The 17,602-nt window shown below is 35.5% G+C and overlaps 1 protein-coding gene and 1 long non-coding RNA gene across 2 annotated transcripts in view; both read left to right on the forward strand.

Annotated features, from left to right (window-relative positions):
• The first annotated feature begins 118 nt into the window (after positions 1-118).
• LOC127862326 (replication termination factor 2-like) overlaps positions 119-17,602 on the forward strand; it is a 38,908-nt gene continuing 21,424 nt past the window's right edge. The window contains exons 1-2 of the mRNA XM_052401410.1: positions 119-284; positions 9,938-10,032. Of these exons, the coding sequence (XP_052257370.1) occupies positions 216-284; positions 9,938-10,032 (164 nt within the window). The 5' untranslated portion in view covers positions 119-215. The remainder of the gene's footprint in view (positions 285-9,937; positions 10,033-17,602) is intronic.
• LOC127862333 (uncharacterized) lies at positions 11,840-12,463 on the forward strand. Its single transcript, XR_008040549.1, has 2 exons — positions 11,840-12,056; positions 12,219-12,463. It is a non-coding gene; the product is annotated as an uncharacterized LOC127862333 (long non-coding RNA).

Consider the following 17,602-nt stretch of genomic DNA (forward strand, 5'->3'; position numbering starts at 1 on the left):
ATAAAATTATAAATAAAAACAATAGATAGTATGACATTTATACTGAAGTTTTAACTTTTAAAACAAATTTTAAAACAAATTTTATAAGAATGATACAGTATTTTAATAAATTAGATTGTTTGCGACACTAATAAGAGGCATATATCATTTCACACATCCGGAAATATTTTGACAGAAACATTACGGAACGTACATAATCGCACTTATCAAACAGAATGGGATGTGACGGTGGAACGATTCCTAAACGCGATGAACTTATTCGAACAAAGCAAAAACCAGAGCAGGTAATTTACATATAAAATGTAACTTTAATATAATTACCAAAAAAAAAACATGTTCGGATTATATTTCGGATAAGAATTACGATTTTTGTTAGGAAGCATATATTTTTTCCTTTACTGGGAAACATATTATTCCAAATGTTTATAATATAAAAAAATGCTGTAAAACTTCAATTTCAGTAAAACATGTTTTATGTAACCATGCCTATTTATAGCGATATTTTTTTAACAGCCACATTCTTATCTTCTACGTTAGCGTTACCGATCGCCGAAATCGCTATTGGCCATAACAATTCCTGGCTTGCGATTAGAAATAAGATTTTCATAAAATTTTTGATTTAAAAAAAAAGACCCTATGCTTTTCAAATGCACAATGTGAATGCCTGTTTTCAGGCCGTATAAATCGCCAGAAACGTCGATAAGATTACGCAGATAATACCCTTACCGGAAAGGCCCCAGGGGATAATGACTACCGCTTAGGTCGATAATCCACATGGCTAATGTCTTTATTTGTCACGCTTTACACTGGGACCAGACTTTTTCGAACATTTGGGTTACTCGGCGATATACTTGATAACTGAATCACTGAAGCGGGCAGTGTAATGACCTATAGCAGTGTCCGACAAATCCATTGCCCGGAGCCCGGGGGCTACCGAAATTTTTCATCGGGCTACTGAAATTTTCCAGCTGACGCCCGCCGGGCTACTATAAATCTATAAGAGCGGTAGCCCGGTTTATTGACAGACATACGTAGAATAAACACGCTGACCTTGCGTTTGTACACTGTGTATTGCGTATAATTTGATAACAAAGTGCAATCAATTATCTAATCAGTCACCGATCACTTGCGGTAATGTCTTAAACAGTAACAGTGTATTTTAATCATCCAATCAGAATCAACATTTGTCGTCTGCTAATAATATAATGAGAGCCGGTTGGATAGTTGGCGCACATGATGCAACATCATTTCGCAGTTTGGAATTCTTTGTTTACCGCAACAATGAGTAATAGCGACAACGTTTTTGATGTCGTTAAATATCGAAGGACGCCAAACATTAAATAAATCAAAACAATAGCGGATTCTTCAAAACGGTAACGAAACCGATAATTGGATTAATCGACTGTTTATCAATAATCCCATATATACCCGGTTTATATTTTTAAAACCAAATTATGGGTGGGTAATATTGACAATAAGAGTCATAAACACAAACGTTTGAAATTGTCTAAAGTGTCAAATGAATTTCGGCATATGGTTCTATTTAAAGATATGATGAAATAAGCTCCCAATCAGGACCGTTGTATTGCAACATGCGTAAATAACCTGCCACGGTTTGCACGCGTTGTGTACAGCTATTTTAGGTTACAAAATTCTACATTTAAGAAATGAATTTCTTTGTCTTGATAAAAAGCGTGCGAAAATTGGCGTGGGTGTATTTATTTGTAAATAAAAAAAATTTCGTAGCGGGTACAACATTGAGATCATTTAATTTCCATTAAAAGTTTCGTTGTGAATTTTAACTAAAGTACCGGGATATATCGCGAATTATTTGGCATTGACATTTTCTCTTAATAAAATATCATGTAAACACGAGTTCTTTCATTATTGAAACAATTATTGTATTGTATACTGACTGCACACAAGTGTCGTAACATACGGATGAAATACGTAAATTTGGACAGTACTTAAAGTCGGACACAAGTAAATAAATGCTTTAATACTCTTGATTTCTTGAAACTCGGTATTTGTTGTTAAAAAGGGCAATTGCATTGATTAACACCATATGAGTCAATCGTATTGATCATCTAAACGCTTTATTTACGTTTAAGACTTAACGTGCTGTCCGAATTTAAGTACACATACATGTGCACATACCGTATTTTACCATGTATAGCGCGCTCCCATGTATAACGCGCATGCAATTGTTAAAGCCAAAATGGAGAGAAAAAAATAATTCAAGACCAAAAACCTGAAAGTTGGGCCGAAAATGGCCGCCATTCTTATATTGCGCAATCATTTAATCTTAGTTTTTCGGGCGCTTAATATTTTGTTTTTAAGTAGGGAGCGTTTATACGATCAGGAGCATGGGTTGCATAGCACTATATTTTCGACAATTTTTAAGATTATTCTCTCGAGAACACCGTACATGTCCTTATTGCCGCGCACTGCGCGTGTTTTTTCAAGCTGCGCGTTGTATTCGACCACTATTACCTTTTCCTCACATTTGAACAGTGTAACATTTTTATTACCTGCCACTCACAACCTCGTATGACAAAGTCTTCTGCAGACCCGCAACATCGCAATGTCCAATTTTACGCAAATCGTCCGTGGATCCCATCTTATTTTCATCGACTTAAAATATTTCCCCCATTAAATCCAATTTGACCCGGTATTTCGCGCCTTCACTGCGTCTAGTTGATTAGTATTTATAGTGAGACAAACAATACAACCGAACGCTCAATTCCATACAGTTGGCGTTATCAGCGTTAAGCCATTAGACAAATATCATTTGTTTGTCTCTATTGAAAGAAAATTAAACGAGTCTATATCTCTAATGTTGGTTTGTTACCTACGTAGTATACTCGCACAGTAGCATATTAATGCAGAGATCGGAAAATCATTGATAAATGTATTCGTCGTTTCAATGCTTAGGGCCGAGTAATTTCGGCAAATCGGAACTCAAATTACGTAAAACACTTGCTCAATTAACCGTTAAACTCCACCTCCATTCTCTGCAAAAGGTTTGAAGGGGGAGCTTTGCACGTGCTGTTATTTAATTGGACGATTGCCATTGAGGAACAAACACACGATTGGTTCGGCATGTTGATTGCTAGACAAAGGAAGCCAATTTTGTCGGCGAGAAACTTGTCGCTTTATTGCTTCAGACAGGAAGCGGCTTTCCTTTGATGACATCAAACTGTCAATTCACATACAGTGCAAATTTTCGGAATTGCTAACATTAAACTTTGGATTAAATTATCAAAATAAAGCAAAAGCGAAGTTGAGAAATATGATTGAAATAATTAGCGTCAGTTCAAATAAGACGTTTTGCGTTGTAAATCAACGAGTTTTCATGACAACAAAAACTTTAACAAACAAGACTGCGACGACGCGGGGATCGATAAACCTCGATTTTTTTAATGAACAATCAATGAAGAAGTGTTTAAACACCAACAAAGACATTTTTTTCATCTTTTAATTTTTGTAAAAACTGTTACTACCCCGTTCATTCCTACCGTTTCCCGCTATTTGTTGTTTTGACAACGGCCCCTTCAGTCTATAACATTATAGGGTGCAGTTTTCTGCAATACAAAAATGGCGGCAATTGTGAAGATTTACGATTACAAAATGGATTTTTTGCAATTGAGCAACCAGGAAAGCGTTGTGTCAATGTATTACGCGCACTGAATTTTTATTTTGAAATTTGAAGGTAAAAAACTGCGCGCTATGCATGGTAAAATACGGTACATGTAATATCTACATGTAGTATATGTTTTTCTTTGGTACATTTACATTTAAGTACACGGTGCCTGTACTGTAACATTAATTTACGATATTGACTACATGTACATCAGACTACTTGCTGTTTTATGTATATGTATGTATACATATTATGTATATGTAAATGAAGAAATAAAATAAAGATGAAAACCTGCCTCTTATCATTTTGTAGGAAAATTTTATGGGCTCCCAAATATTTTTATTGGTAGCCCAGTGGGCTACCTGAAAAATAAGAAATTTGTCGGACACTGCCTATAGATGTTATTATTCAATGTTATCGAATCGACCAGTACGGAATTGTCATTTAATAAGATGGGCGGAGTTATGGCATTATTGACATAGCCACTATAAACTTATTTCCCAAGAAACAGCGATTTTGATTGGCTAGAAAAGTAGATAAGAGTAACTTCCCTTTACGGTTTAATAAATCTTTTCTTTGAGTCCCCCTCTTTTATCTGTTAGAGGGGATCAAGCCCCCCTTTTCCTGAAAGTGTGGGGGGCCAGAACCCCTTTCTACGTTTTTCTAGATGCAACCCTGCATATCTCCAATAAGCGACATCGGATGCTAGCCCAAGTCAGTTATGAAATCATACCTGTCAAGTTTCACTGTTTTGCCCTGAGTCTCACGGTTTGTGGCATGCATTGACGTTCTCACACTGACTTAGTAATTTCTCACGCATTTCTTCAAAAACAAAAAAATGAAAAAAAGTAATGGCTGGATTTCATAAAATGTTGTATAATTACTAACGAGACGGGCCGGCTGTTTTAGTGGTTTCTAACCTAAATACCACATGTACCGAAAACTGTTTAACGGTGTTAATGTATCATAATCACTATTACTACACCACCTGTGTCTATCTTAACAACAATCGGCTGCAAAATGTCAGCAAGGCCATCCTTAAAAATTCTTTTGTTTGGCATAACCCGACCAACCCACTAAAATCGGCCCGACTGAATTTTTTTTTGGTCACTTTCCAAAAAAAAATTTTTTTGCTCGCCGAAAATTCTTTTTGCTAAATTTTTGCTTTCTGATTTTTACCCGTTCCGGTTATTTGCGTCATTTAATTGAATGCTCTTTCAAGGATATCTAAAATAGCAATCAACAAAACGCATATAGGTATTTATTTGAGTCGCCTATTTATTTGACATATGCATATGCAATTAATTAGACTTTAAATACAATTAAACCGCTCCTGTTCTTCTCGTATCCCTTTAATTAAAGTACGCTGCTGTCGTTCAGGATAGTTTGGGAGTAAAAAACAAATTAATTATCACCGTTCAATTTAATTGGCAATCGGCAGAGATGTGTAATATTATCGCCATAATTAAGTATTTAATTATCACTCTTTAATGGACCCTTTTCACAATAGGCCTAAATTGATAAGAGCGCAAAGTCACGTTTCTCGCAGAACTCCAGAACGAGGCTGAACGTGTAACCATTTACAATAGTCCCATGCAACGCCGCATCTGATTTCAACCTTTCACTCTTAATTTGGCGATGTTATGATTTAGAAAACACAATATTACATTGTCAGAATAAGTAATAAATATGTACTTCCCAGTTTAAGTGTCAATACATTATAAAAAATCTTGATTAAAGCACTTGTTTTACTTCATTTGTGCACACATTTGATACTCTTTGTCAGAGCTTTTTTATCGCGCTGTTTTAATAAAGATCTATCTTGTTTATTAATTCATTTGTGGTTTAATAGCCCCTGAAGCATAAACCCATTATCTCGTTATTATCAGATACTGTGCCGACAAATGCTAAATAACAGCATGGTGTCATAAACCACCCTTGGTAGATGCCTGGTCATTTGACATCATTTATGATACCCAATGTCTATCCTGGTGGTAGTAGTATTACGTAGTAATTTCTAAGACTAATGTAACTAGATACAGTATACAGATAGATATAAGCCAGTTTTATCATAACAATACAGTGATTGCTGGACATTCGTCTAGCCTATTTTTCACACAGGCGGACATTCGTTCCTATGTTTATTGACAACCTGAACATTCCTGCCGTCGTTATTTTGACAATGCGGATAATGGTTTGTACATAATGTTGACTGCCCGGACATTCGTTCCTTCGTTATTTTGACAGCCCGGAGATTCTTTCCTGAATTATATAAATTGCTATCCCGGTCATTGTAATCACTTTTTTTCAAAATAATATGACACTCTAGGCATGTTATCCGGTAATTTAATGTGTCCTTATTAATTATGCCCCCCTTCGAAGAGCCTTGGGCCTAGGTTCATGAAACTTCATAGGTACATTGATCATGACTCCCAGATGACCCCTATTGATTTTGAGGTCACTAGGTCAAAGGTCAAGGTCACGGTGACCCGAAATAGTAAAATGGTTTTTGAATGATAACTCAAGAACGCATGCGCCTAGGATCATGAAACGTCATGGGTAGATTGATCATGACTTGCAGATGACCCCTATCGATTTTGAGGTCACTAGGTCAAAGGTCAAGGTCACGGTGACCCGAAATAGAAAAATTGTTTCTGGATGATAACTCAAGAATGCATACGCCTAGGATCATGAAACTTCATGGGTAGATTGATCATGACTTGCAGATGACCCCTATTGATTTTGAGGTCACTAGGTCAAAGGTCAAGGTCACGGTGACCCGAAATAGTAAAATGGTTTTCGGATGATAACTCAAGAACGCATATGCCTAGGATCATGAAACTTCACAGGTAGATTGATCATGACTCGCAGATGACCCCTATTGATTTTGAGGTCACAAGGTCAAAGGTCAAGGTCACGGTGACCCGAAATAGTAAAATGATTTTCGGATGATAACTCAAGAACACTTTTGCCTAGGATCATGACACTTCATAGGTACATTGATCGTGACTCGCAGATGACCCCTATTGATTTTCAGGTCACTAGTTTAGTTTGTTTTTTTAATATAAAAAAATATCATATTTTGTGTAATACTTTATACTGTTGTAAGACTTTATCGTAATCATGAGAATGATAACGTTAAAAAATCAACTTACACTGAGATCTGTTATTTGCGAAACCTAGCAGAAATCGGAGGGTAAAAACTATGTAGGAGCGAATATCCGGTGTGTCAAAATAATGTTGGAACGATTGACCGAGATGTCAAAATGAATGAATGAATGTCTGGGTAGTTAGAACAACGTATGAACGAATGTCCGTTTTGTCAAAATTATCATAGGAACGATAGTCCTTGTGAAAGAATGTTTGGATACATAATTAAGTGCTTAATACCTATGCATTTGAAATATTTATAAAATTTTATACTAAACACGAAACCTGTTTAGTGGGTACCGGTAAAATTAAACTCCGTCATTAAACTTCGTCATTACGCAGTATTATAAATCCATTTATAAAACTTAAATTCTCAAAAGTATGTTTGTTGGTCTGTACAATTTTATTCATGATCGATCGACCGTGTAAGATGTGTTGACTCTAAGAAAAAGCAATATAAAATGCAAAGCACATTACACTATTTAAATGTTATGTCTTTTTCTTTTAACTTGAATTAATTTTCTTTTACAGTGAAAGACAATAATGAAGAATTCTTTTATACAGGTGAAAAAAACGAATGTGGAGCAAACTGAACTGTCTATGCATGCACTTGATTTCTCTTTAAACGTGATAATGAGTGATAAATATATGTCACTTAATGTCATAAATCTCTTTAGTCTGTATTTTTCGGAAACATTATTTAACCCCGTTGTGGTCAAAGAAAATGCTTGTTTTAATTTTGTTCTTCTATACACTAACGAACACAGACCGTTTTGTATTACACGACTTATGTAAAGATTTGTTTTGTGCGTTTATCAATGTTTTTTCTTCAGACCACATTTGCTCTGATGATCGTGCGTATCTTGAATTTTAATAAAGATGAAATAAAATGTATAAATAAAATGTATATACACGTATACACTTGTGGTTCTAAATACCATGGCTTTAAAATATGACTTAGGTGAAAGAATGTTTATTTTATACCCCTCATCAATGTATTGACTGAACAACGCATGCATGTTTGCAGTTATTGTAACTAGTGTCAGTACTCATGACAATCCCTAATATATTAAATAAAAATTAACTGGTTTATAATCATCAATATCATCTGCCAAAGATCTATACACGTTCAGCCTCGTTCTGAAATTCGACGCGTATGTGATATCTAAAAAAATAGCAACAGCGGCGGTATTGTGAAACTGGTCTATTCAGATCAGTAAATATTCGGTAGAAAGATAAAAAGTGGTCAGCTTAGAAATATTTATTGACAGGTTATGTCACGTTTTTGTTTCATTTGTTTTTCTCTTCTCTTTTCTTGTTCTACTCTTTTTTTCTTTTTATTGTTCTCAATAAATTATTTTTAAGCTGATCACTTTACAACATTCTACCGTCTATCGATCTGAATTAAAGGATGGTAATTAAATTATGCGTTACATGTAAAAGATGTTACACCTTTCTGTTCTTGATTGAAATTAAAATGTTATAATTACTTTGTGGTTTTTTACTCACAAACTATGCTATTGTAAAGTAATATGTCAACCAAATAGTATATTAATTACGTATTTGCTAGGTTACTTGTTTTCATTTTCTGTAGTCAAACGATATGCACATTTCATTTCATGTGCAAATGCGTACAATTTTTCTGACTCTTGTTTTCGGATAAAGTATTTTTCGTCGATGATATTTTCGATGATCTTTATACAAAAAATAAACTTACAAATACACGTGCGGTGATACGGACGGTGCAGAAAAATCTTTACCAATTTCCTTTCATGAGGCAGAAGACTTGGAGCTTTATTTGATTATGTCCTTTCAGTTTGGTATATGTCGGAGTTCAATGTCAGAAAAAAAATACTACAAAAAATAAAATCCCTACCTACCTACCCACCCAAATTTACCTGGGTCGGGTTATGCCAAACAAAGAAATTTTTTATGGATGGCCCGAGTGGCTCACCAGCGAAGAAAAAAAACTTCAAGCAAAAAAAAGGGCTAATTTTAGAAAAAAATAGTCATAATTAATTTGCTCAGGAAATAGCCCCAAAACGCACCACAGACGATCTAGGATCCAAAAAATTTCAGGGGGGCATGCCCCCGGACCCCCCTAGATTTTTTTTCTTAGCGCCAACCTAGATCTTGTTAGCATGTCTATCCATAGTATTGTCCCTCTTAATGAATAGCAAATACATACCAATTTTGGAATTTAACAAACACAAAAACACACATGTGTTATATGTCAATCTATAATTAAATGTGTATTATTGGACATAACAACGAAAACTGCATTTAAATCAGCAATATCAAAAATCTGGCTAGACTTAGCTCCCTGTAGTAATTGTTTTATGTACAATTGTCTCGTAGTATCAGCCCTTCTGATTGGTTGCTAAGATTTGTCACTATGCACATGTGCTTGTTTTCTAAAAAAAGTAACTTAATGAAAAAACAAAACTTTTGCTCATGTTCTTTTTAAACTATTTTAACATTTTATTAAAAAATAAGCAGCATATATAACACTTGATAAAGCTACTATTAATCCAAAAACAAACTAACATAATTGCATGCTACATAATTAAAAACCATAGCATCACCCTGGAATAAACATGACCTACTTTCAAATGAAAACTGAAAATCATGAAAAACATTGTCGTAATAGTCATTAATAAAGTTAATAAACAGCAAATACATATAAACTTCTAAAAATGGAAAAACATGTACCGTCTAGCACTTCTTGAGGGGTTTTGGTCAAAAGCATGATACAATGAAGATGTTGTGTCATTTTGGTATGGACACAACAGAATAAATAAATTTTAACTCATCAAATGTTGACTAGGGATATGAATGTTTGTGAAAGCTCTCTGTTTTCTTCATCTGGCTGTTCATCTGATGAGGATAATGTCAAGTTAAACATAAAACATAAATATTATATTATCTGCTTTAAGCGGTATGCGGCGAGTGTAGCTCCAGCCTTACTTACGCATCCGCACAGTCTATTCAGGAGCTATGTTGTCCGCTATAATGTCATTTAAAAAAAAGTCAAACAAGGTTTTGTAATTTCATTAGTGGAAAGAGTAGATGTTTAATAACTTGGCCCACTGTGCTTCAAGCATTTTATTCGTGAAGACTGTAATACTGATTTTATTATTACAGAAAGACAAGGCAGCAGATTTAGCAGCGAGATGGAAGCATTGTGCCATCTCTCAAGAACCTCTGCGAGAGCCAGTCATGGCTTGTGAGTTGGGCAGGTGAGTGCTAGACAAAGCCTACGTCCACACCTAAACTTTTGGAAACATGAGTTGTGCACTGTGAAAACGGAGCTTAGTGCATGTGGGTAAAGTGTCATCCCATAATAGCCTGTGCGCACAGGATGATGAGGGAGGACACATTCCGCCTTAACAACAAGTGTTGTCCCTGATTAGCCTGTCGGGACTGCACAGGGTAATCTTGGACAACACTTTACTCACATGTATCAAGCCCCAAAGGGAGGCTCATATTATAAACGATAGTTTGGCTGTTTTCAATATTTGTCAGATTCTTCTTTCTCATGTTATCTATTATTCACTTGTTTACTTCAACATTTGAAATGCCTAGTTAAAGGAATATCTGGCTCCACTAAGGGTACTGAAAGGCCTTATTTGTTAGATCAAAAATGGGTAACTAAATATCTGATGTGGGCTATTGTCTTAGTTGTAGATCAAAAATGGGTAACTAAATATCTGATGTGGGCTATTGCCTTAGTTGTTTGTTTATGGATAATTCCAGCTACTGTAATTACTCCAAGTTTTCAGAAACTAAATATTTTTTTAACTGCCCCGTTTTTAGCCAAAATAATTATTTTGCATGGCTAAAGTTCTAGACAAAGGGGTATTGTTCCAAAAATAAATGACTCTAAATGTTGGCGCTTATCTGGTGACACTTTGATCATGCGCTTTTACATGTACAACCAGATTAAGGTAAGAAAATCTGGCTGATAGATGCCTTAGGGGAATGACTATTAATTACATTGCGTTACTGTGTATGTATTAGAGTACCGGTAAATGGCAATGGTTTCACACATTAGTTTTAAGTGAAACCTCTATAAAAGTAATTTACTTTACACAACGAGGTATTTTACAAGCACATACTATTATTTGTTTAAACAATTAACCCTTTACACATTTCATGCCAATATCTGATCATTAATGCAATATTTTTATAGTGTGTGTTAAAATTTGAACAAACATACTTTTTGTCTCTAAATTTTTGGACTCCTTTATTTTGTGAATATTTTTATGCCCCCAAAGGGTGGCATAAATTATAGTTTTTTAACTGTCCATCAGTCTGTCCGTCCGAAAACTTTATCATCTGTCATAACTTTTGCAATATTGAAGATAGCAACTTGATATTTGGCATGCATTTGTATCTCTGCATCTCATGGAGCTGCACATTTTGAAAGGTCAAGGTCATCGTTCAAGGTCAAAGGTCAAATATATGGCTTCAAAGCAGCGCAGAAGGTAGCATTGTGATTCTGACAAACACATGTCTTGTTTTTATCTAAATTTTCAGACATGGGAAAAAAAGTTATTCTTAAGTGTCTGAAAACTTTGAGTAATTACATTGTACTGTATTACTCACTGCCCAATCATCATGAAAGTTGGTCAAAACATTGGTTTTATTGATATCTCGGACGAGTTCAAAAATGGTCCAGATCGGTGAAAAAACATGGACGCCAGTGGCATTTTTCTCTAAATGTATATAGTGAAAACATGTTAACACTCTAGAAGTCACATTTTTGGTCCAATCTTCATGAAATTTGGTCAAAATGTTTGCCTTAATGATATGTCTGTTGAGTTCAAAAGTGGTTTCGGTTTGATGAAAAAAATGGCCGCCAGTGGGCAGGGCAGTTTTCCTTTTTTGGCTATAGAGAAACCTTGTTAACACTCTAGAAGTCACAATTTTTGCCCAATCATCATGAAAGTTGGTCAAAATAATTGTTTTATTGATATCCCGGATGAGTCTGAAAATGGTCCAGATCAGTGAAAAAATATGGCCACCAGTGGGCAGGGCATTTTTAACCAGGTTTTCTGAAGGAAAAAACTGGTTATTAGATTGGCGAATGCGGGCGGGCTGGCTGGCTGGCTGGCGGGCTGGCTGGCTGGCGGGCTGGCGGAATAAGCTTGTCCGGGCCATAACTATGTCGTTCATTGTCAGATTTTAAAATCATTTGGCACATTTGTTCACCATCATTGGACGGTGTGTCGCGCGAAATAATTACGTCGATATCTCCAAGGTCAAGGTCACACTTTGAGTTCAAAGGTCAAAAATGGCCATAAATGAGCTTGTCCGAGCCATAACTATGTCGTTCATCGTCAGATTTTAAAATCATTTGGCACATTTGTTCACCATCATTGGACGGTGTGTCGCGCGAAATAATTACGTCGATATCTCCAAGGTCAAGGTCACACTTTGAGTTCAAAGGTCAAAAATGGCCATAAATGAGCTTGTCCTGGCCATAACTATGTCATTCATTGTGAGATTTTAAAATCATTTGGCACATTTGTTCACCATCATGGGACGGTGTGTCCCACGAAAGAATCACGTCAATATCTCCAATGTCAAGGTCGCCACGACTAAAAATAGATTTAAAAAAAAAAAAAAACTTACAAAGGGGGTTAATTTTTTTTGGTCATTTCAAAAGTTCAGTTTGAGTTTTCTCCCTTTATCAGATTTTTTTTTCACAATGAAAACCTGGTTTTGTGACAATTTTGTCCCTTGTTCTCTATATGTATATAGTGAAAACATGTGAAAACTCTAGAAGTCATATTTTTGGCCCAATTTTCATGAAATTTGGTGAAAAGATTGGTTCTATATATATCTCAGATGAGTTCGCAAATGGTCCCGATCGGTAAAAAGACATGGCCCCCAGGGGGGTGGGGCAATTTTCCTTATGTGACTAGAGAGAAACCTTGTGATCGAACACTTTAGAAGTCACATTTTTTGCCTAATAATCGTGAAACTTAGTCAATACATTGGTTTTATTGATTTCTCGTACAAGTTGAAAAATGGCTCAGATCGGTGAAACACACTTTTTAGCTCACCTGATTGCTCAGGTGAGGTGTTAGGATCTTTGTCCGCCGTCCGTAAACACTCTAGCATTCACATTTTTCAAGCATTCTTTATCAAAGTTGCTGAAAGATCTCTGTCAAGTTTGATAATGAGCAAAATCAATTAATTAATGCCATAATTATTGCCCTTAGATTTTTTAAATTTTCATTATATTATACAAAATCCTTGTAAACACTCTAGAGGTCACAATTTTGTTTCAGATTTTATGCATCTTGGTCATAATATTTATTTTTGTAAGCAAATTTTGATGTTTGGTAAGGGGGGTCAACTCAAAATATAGGTAACCAGGTCAAATTTTACAAAAACAAAAACACTCCATACGCCAGTGTTTTGGTTCAATAATGATGAAACTTGACCAGGATGTTTGTCTGGACAATATCTAGGTTAAGTTTGACATTTGGTGAAGATTGAATTAACCGACTCCTCTCAGGTGAGCGAACTAGGGCCATCTTGGTCCTCTTGTCTTTTAAATGTGTATCAGTAAAACACAGAGCCAATTGAGGGTAATAATGAATTTTATGTTTCATCTATGATATATTTTGTACACCTGGAAAAAAGTGAGTGTGAATTTCTCAATGCTCACATTTTTGAAGGGGGGCAACCCAGGTTTTTGGTCACTAGGTTATTCATACATATACTTTCCCTTTGTATAGTAACAGTCATATATACGTTTTAAATTCCAATAGTTTTCTTTTCCTGAATTGACTTTTTTACACTTAGAGTAAAGGTTAATGAAATGGAAGGATTTTTCAAAAGCTTTAATTTGTCCCCTGAGGTCAGTTGCCAGATAAATGGTAATGTAAGGTAATGAACACAATTAAATAAAATGTCTGATTTCGTTTGTGATTCCAATTATGCTTGCATTATTACCGTATTTTACCATGCATAGCGCGCGGTTTTTTACCTTCAAATTTCAAAATAAAAATTCAGTGCGCGTAATACATTGACACAACGCTTTCCTGGTTGCTAAATTGCACAAATTCCATTTCGTAATCGTAAATCTTCACAATTGCCGCCATTTTTGTTATTGCAGAAAACTACACCCTATAATGTTATAGACTGAAGGGGCGGTTGTCGAAACAACATATAGCGGGAAAGGTTAGGAATGAACGGGGTAGTAACAGTTTTGACAAAAATTAAAAGATGAAAAAAATGTCTTTGTTGGTGTTTTCACACTTCTTCATTGATTGTTCATTAAAAAAAATCGAGCTATATCGATCCCCGTGCGTCGCGGTATTGTTTGTTAAAGTTTTTGTTGTCATGAAAACTCGTTGATTTACAACGCAAAACGTCTTATTTGAACTGAGGCTAATTATTTCAATCATATTTTTCAACTTCGCTTTTGCTTTATTTTGATAATTTAATCCAAAGTTTAATGTTAGCAATTCCGAAAATTTGCACTCTATGTGAATAGACAGTTTGACGTCATCAAAGGAAAGCCGCTTCCTGTCTGAAGCAATAAAGCGACAAGTTTCTCGCCGACAAAATTGGCTTCCTTTGTCTAGCAATCAACATGCCGAACCAATTGTGTGTTTGTTCCTCAATGGCAATCGTCCAATTAAATAATAGCACGTGCAAAGCTCCGCCTTCGAACCTTTTGAAGAGAACGGAGGTGGAGTTCAAGGGTTAATTGAGCAAGTGTATTACGTAGGTTGAGTTCCGATTTGCCGAAATTACTCGGCCCTAAGCATTGAAACGACGAATACGTTTATCAATCATTTTCCGATCTCTGCATACATATGCTACTGTGCGAGTATACTACGTAGGTTACAAACCAACAATAGAGATATAGACTCGTTTTATTTTCTTTCAATAGAGACAAACAAATGATATTTGTCAAATGGCTTTACGCCAATAACGCCAACTGTATGGAATTGAGCGTTCGGGTGTATTGTTTGTCTCACTATAATATCAACTAGACGCAGTGAAGGCGCGAAATACCGGGTCAAACTGGATTTAATGGGGAGCATCTCTTAATGGGGAACTTTTATTTAAGTCGATGAAAAATAAAATGGGATCCACGGACGATTTGCGTAAAATTGGACATTGCGATGTTGCGGGTCTGCAGAAGATGTCATACGATGTTGTGAGCGGCAGGTAATGAAAATGTTACACTGTTCAAATGTGAGTAATAGGTAATGGTGGTTCGAATTTAACGCGCAGGGGTCTTGAAAAAACACGCGCAGTGCGCAGCAATAAGGACATATCGGTGTTCACGAGAGAATAATCTTAAAAATTATCAAAAAATATAGTGCTATGCAACCCATGCTCCTGATTGAAAAACGCTCCCTACTTTAAAACAAAAAATTAAGCGCCCGAAAAACTCCGATTAAATGATTGCGCAATATAAGAATGGCGGCCATTTTCGGCCAAATTTTCGGGTTTTTGGTCTTGAATTCTTTTTTTTCTCCATTTTGGCTTTAAAAAATCGCATGCGCGTTATACATGGTAGCGCGTTATACATGGTAAAATACGGTATTAATCTTTATCAAATACCTTTAATGAGTCTTGCTTTTGTTATGTTGAACCATACTACATGTAAATAGATCCTCTACTGGAAACTAGACATTATCATAAAAGATTCTTGATAGGTTCAGCTTTACATCTCATTTTCAGTGTCTTGGTGCACCTTTGCCTAAATAAATGCATGTAATCATTATATCATCTTCTGTCTGATATTTCTTCCATCTTTGACCTCCTATGCCAGATGAGTTCTGCTTTCTCTGACAATCTTGTATATATCTCTCAAGGTGATCTATTAACTTCACATTTAAAACATGTTTACCAGCAACCGTGTCATTCTCAATAAATGATAGTAAAAGTCTTCTTATGCCAAGGTTTCTGGCCCCTTACTGTGTTGCACTGGCAAACAAGAATCAAAGGCTCAGGGTGATTATTTAGGATATAATGATATCATATCCACCAATGTATCTTAGGGAGGAGAATGATTTATTACTTAGCTTTGTGCCAAATGCTGTGAAGTTTTCAGGACATCTTGATTAATGAAAATTGACAACAACACTATAAACTAATGGTTCTGTCAGTAACATATAGACTAATGTTTCCTTCCCACAAAATGCATACCAGGCAGGAAAAGGAACATTTTCTCAACCCATTTATGCCTAGTGGACTCTCCTATCCTTCTAAATTGGATCAATTTATTTATTTAAAATAAGGGATGTCTAGTTGATTTATTTCTATATTTAGAAAATATCTTACAGACATTCCTTTAAGCAAACAGCACAGACCCAGATGAGACGCCACATGATGCGGCGTCTCATCTGGGTCTACGCTGTTTGCCAAGGCCTTTTTTCTAGACGCTATAAGGCATAAATGGGTTAATGTTTGATCTTAGGGAATAAAAGTTTTTAGGATTAAACACACACACATTGTGTCCTGTTTCCATGCTTGGTTTTTAACATGGATGTTTTTCCTATGTTCTGTTTTTAAGGTCACCTTCAATAAAGAAAAGAACTGAAGAGTTTATTTTGACAGAAGCATACAAAGATCATCATGATTAAAGTACATGTACATATACTTATCATACAATAACAGTATGCATTTGAAGTAAATACATAACATACATCATTTCAAAGTAAGGTCAATTTACATAAACAAGCAATCAAAACAAGTTTTTGGGAGAATGTCACATGAATGAGATAAATGCATGACGAAAGCATAATGTCAAACGTAGTAACATAATTGCAACAATAATTACATTATTATGTACCTAATTATTTAGTGAAACAATAATAGTATTTGAAACTACATATATAACATATGGCCTTGTATTATTGAACGTTTAAACTAAATATGGCTTGTTTTGTTCACACTTTTTTTCTTTATTAAGAAGGTTTGATAATTCATCACCTGCTCTGATTCGCCCATGATTTCAATAATAAACTAACAATAACTTTTACCTAATTTATACCGACTATAATTTCTCATAGACTTTTAGTGGTCCATTAACAAGTAATAAACATACAACACATTTGAAAGGGTTCAAATTAAACAACCACTTGTGGTTATTTAATACAGTAAGCACATGTTTAATATAGGTTTTGATTGATCATGCTGATGCAGATAAAAGTTTTATGTAATAAATCATTCCTGGTGAAGCATAGTCATGTTCAGGTTTACAAAATTTGTTTTGAATTGGTAAATAATGTTGCAATCAATATTATTTATACAAATAGCAGTTTAAGATGTGCTGATTTATATTTAGTTTTGCACCACTTAATATCCATTAATTTCATGCTGTTTGAAAATGCTAGGTTCATTGTTATCCCCACGTTTTTCTGAGAAAAAGTGGGGATATTGTGGTGATGTGCGTCTGTCTGTCCGTCTGTCCTGGCCACCTGCTTCTCCTACACTATTAGCACTAGAACCTTGAAACTTACATACATGGTAGCTATGAGCATATGTGCGACGGTGACAGTGAGAGAATTTTGATCTGACCCCTGGGTCAAAAGCTATGGGGGTTGGGGCGGGGCCGGGTCAGAGATTTTCCTGCCACCGCGATTCGAAAAAGGCTCATAACTACTGTGTCCCTTCAGATATTGCTTTCATATTTGGTATTCATGTGTATCTGGACAAGACCTTTCCATGCGCATAATTTTTTTACCCCTTTGACCTTGACCTTGAACTCGGGCCAGTTTTCAGGTTTTGAAATCTGCAACCGCGATTCAAAAAAGGCTCATAACTACTGTG

The sequence above is a fragment of the Dreissena polymorpha genome, chromosome 16 (genome assembly GCF_020536995.1).
Source record: "Dreissena polymorpha isolate Duluth1 chromosome 16, UMN_Dpol_1.0, whole genome shotgun sequence".
NCBI lineage: Eukaryota > Metazoa > Mollusca > Bivalvia > Myida > Dreissenidae > Dreissena > Dreissena polymorpha.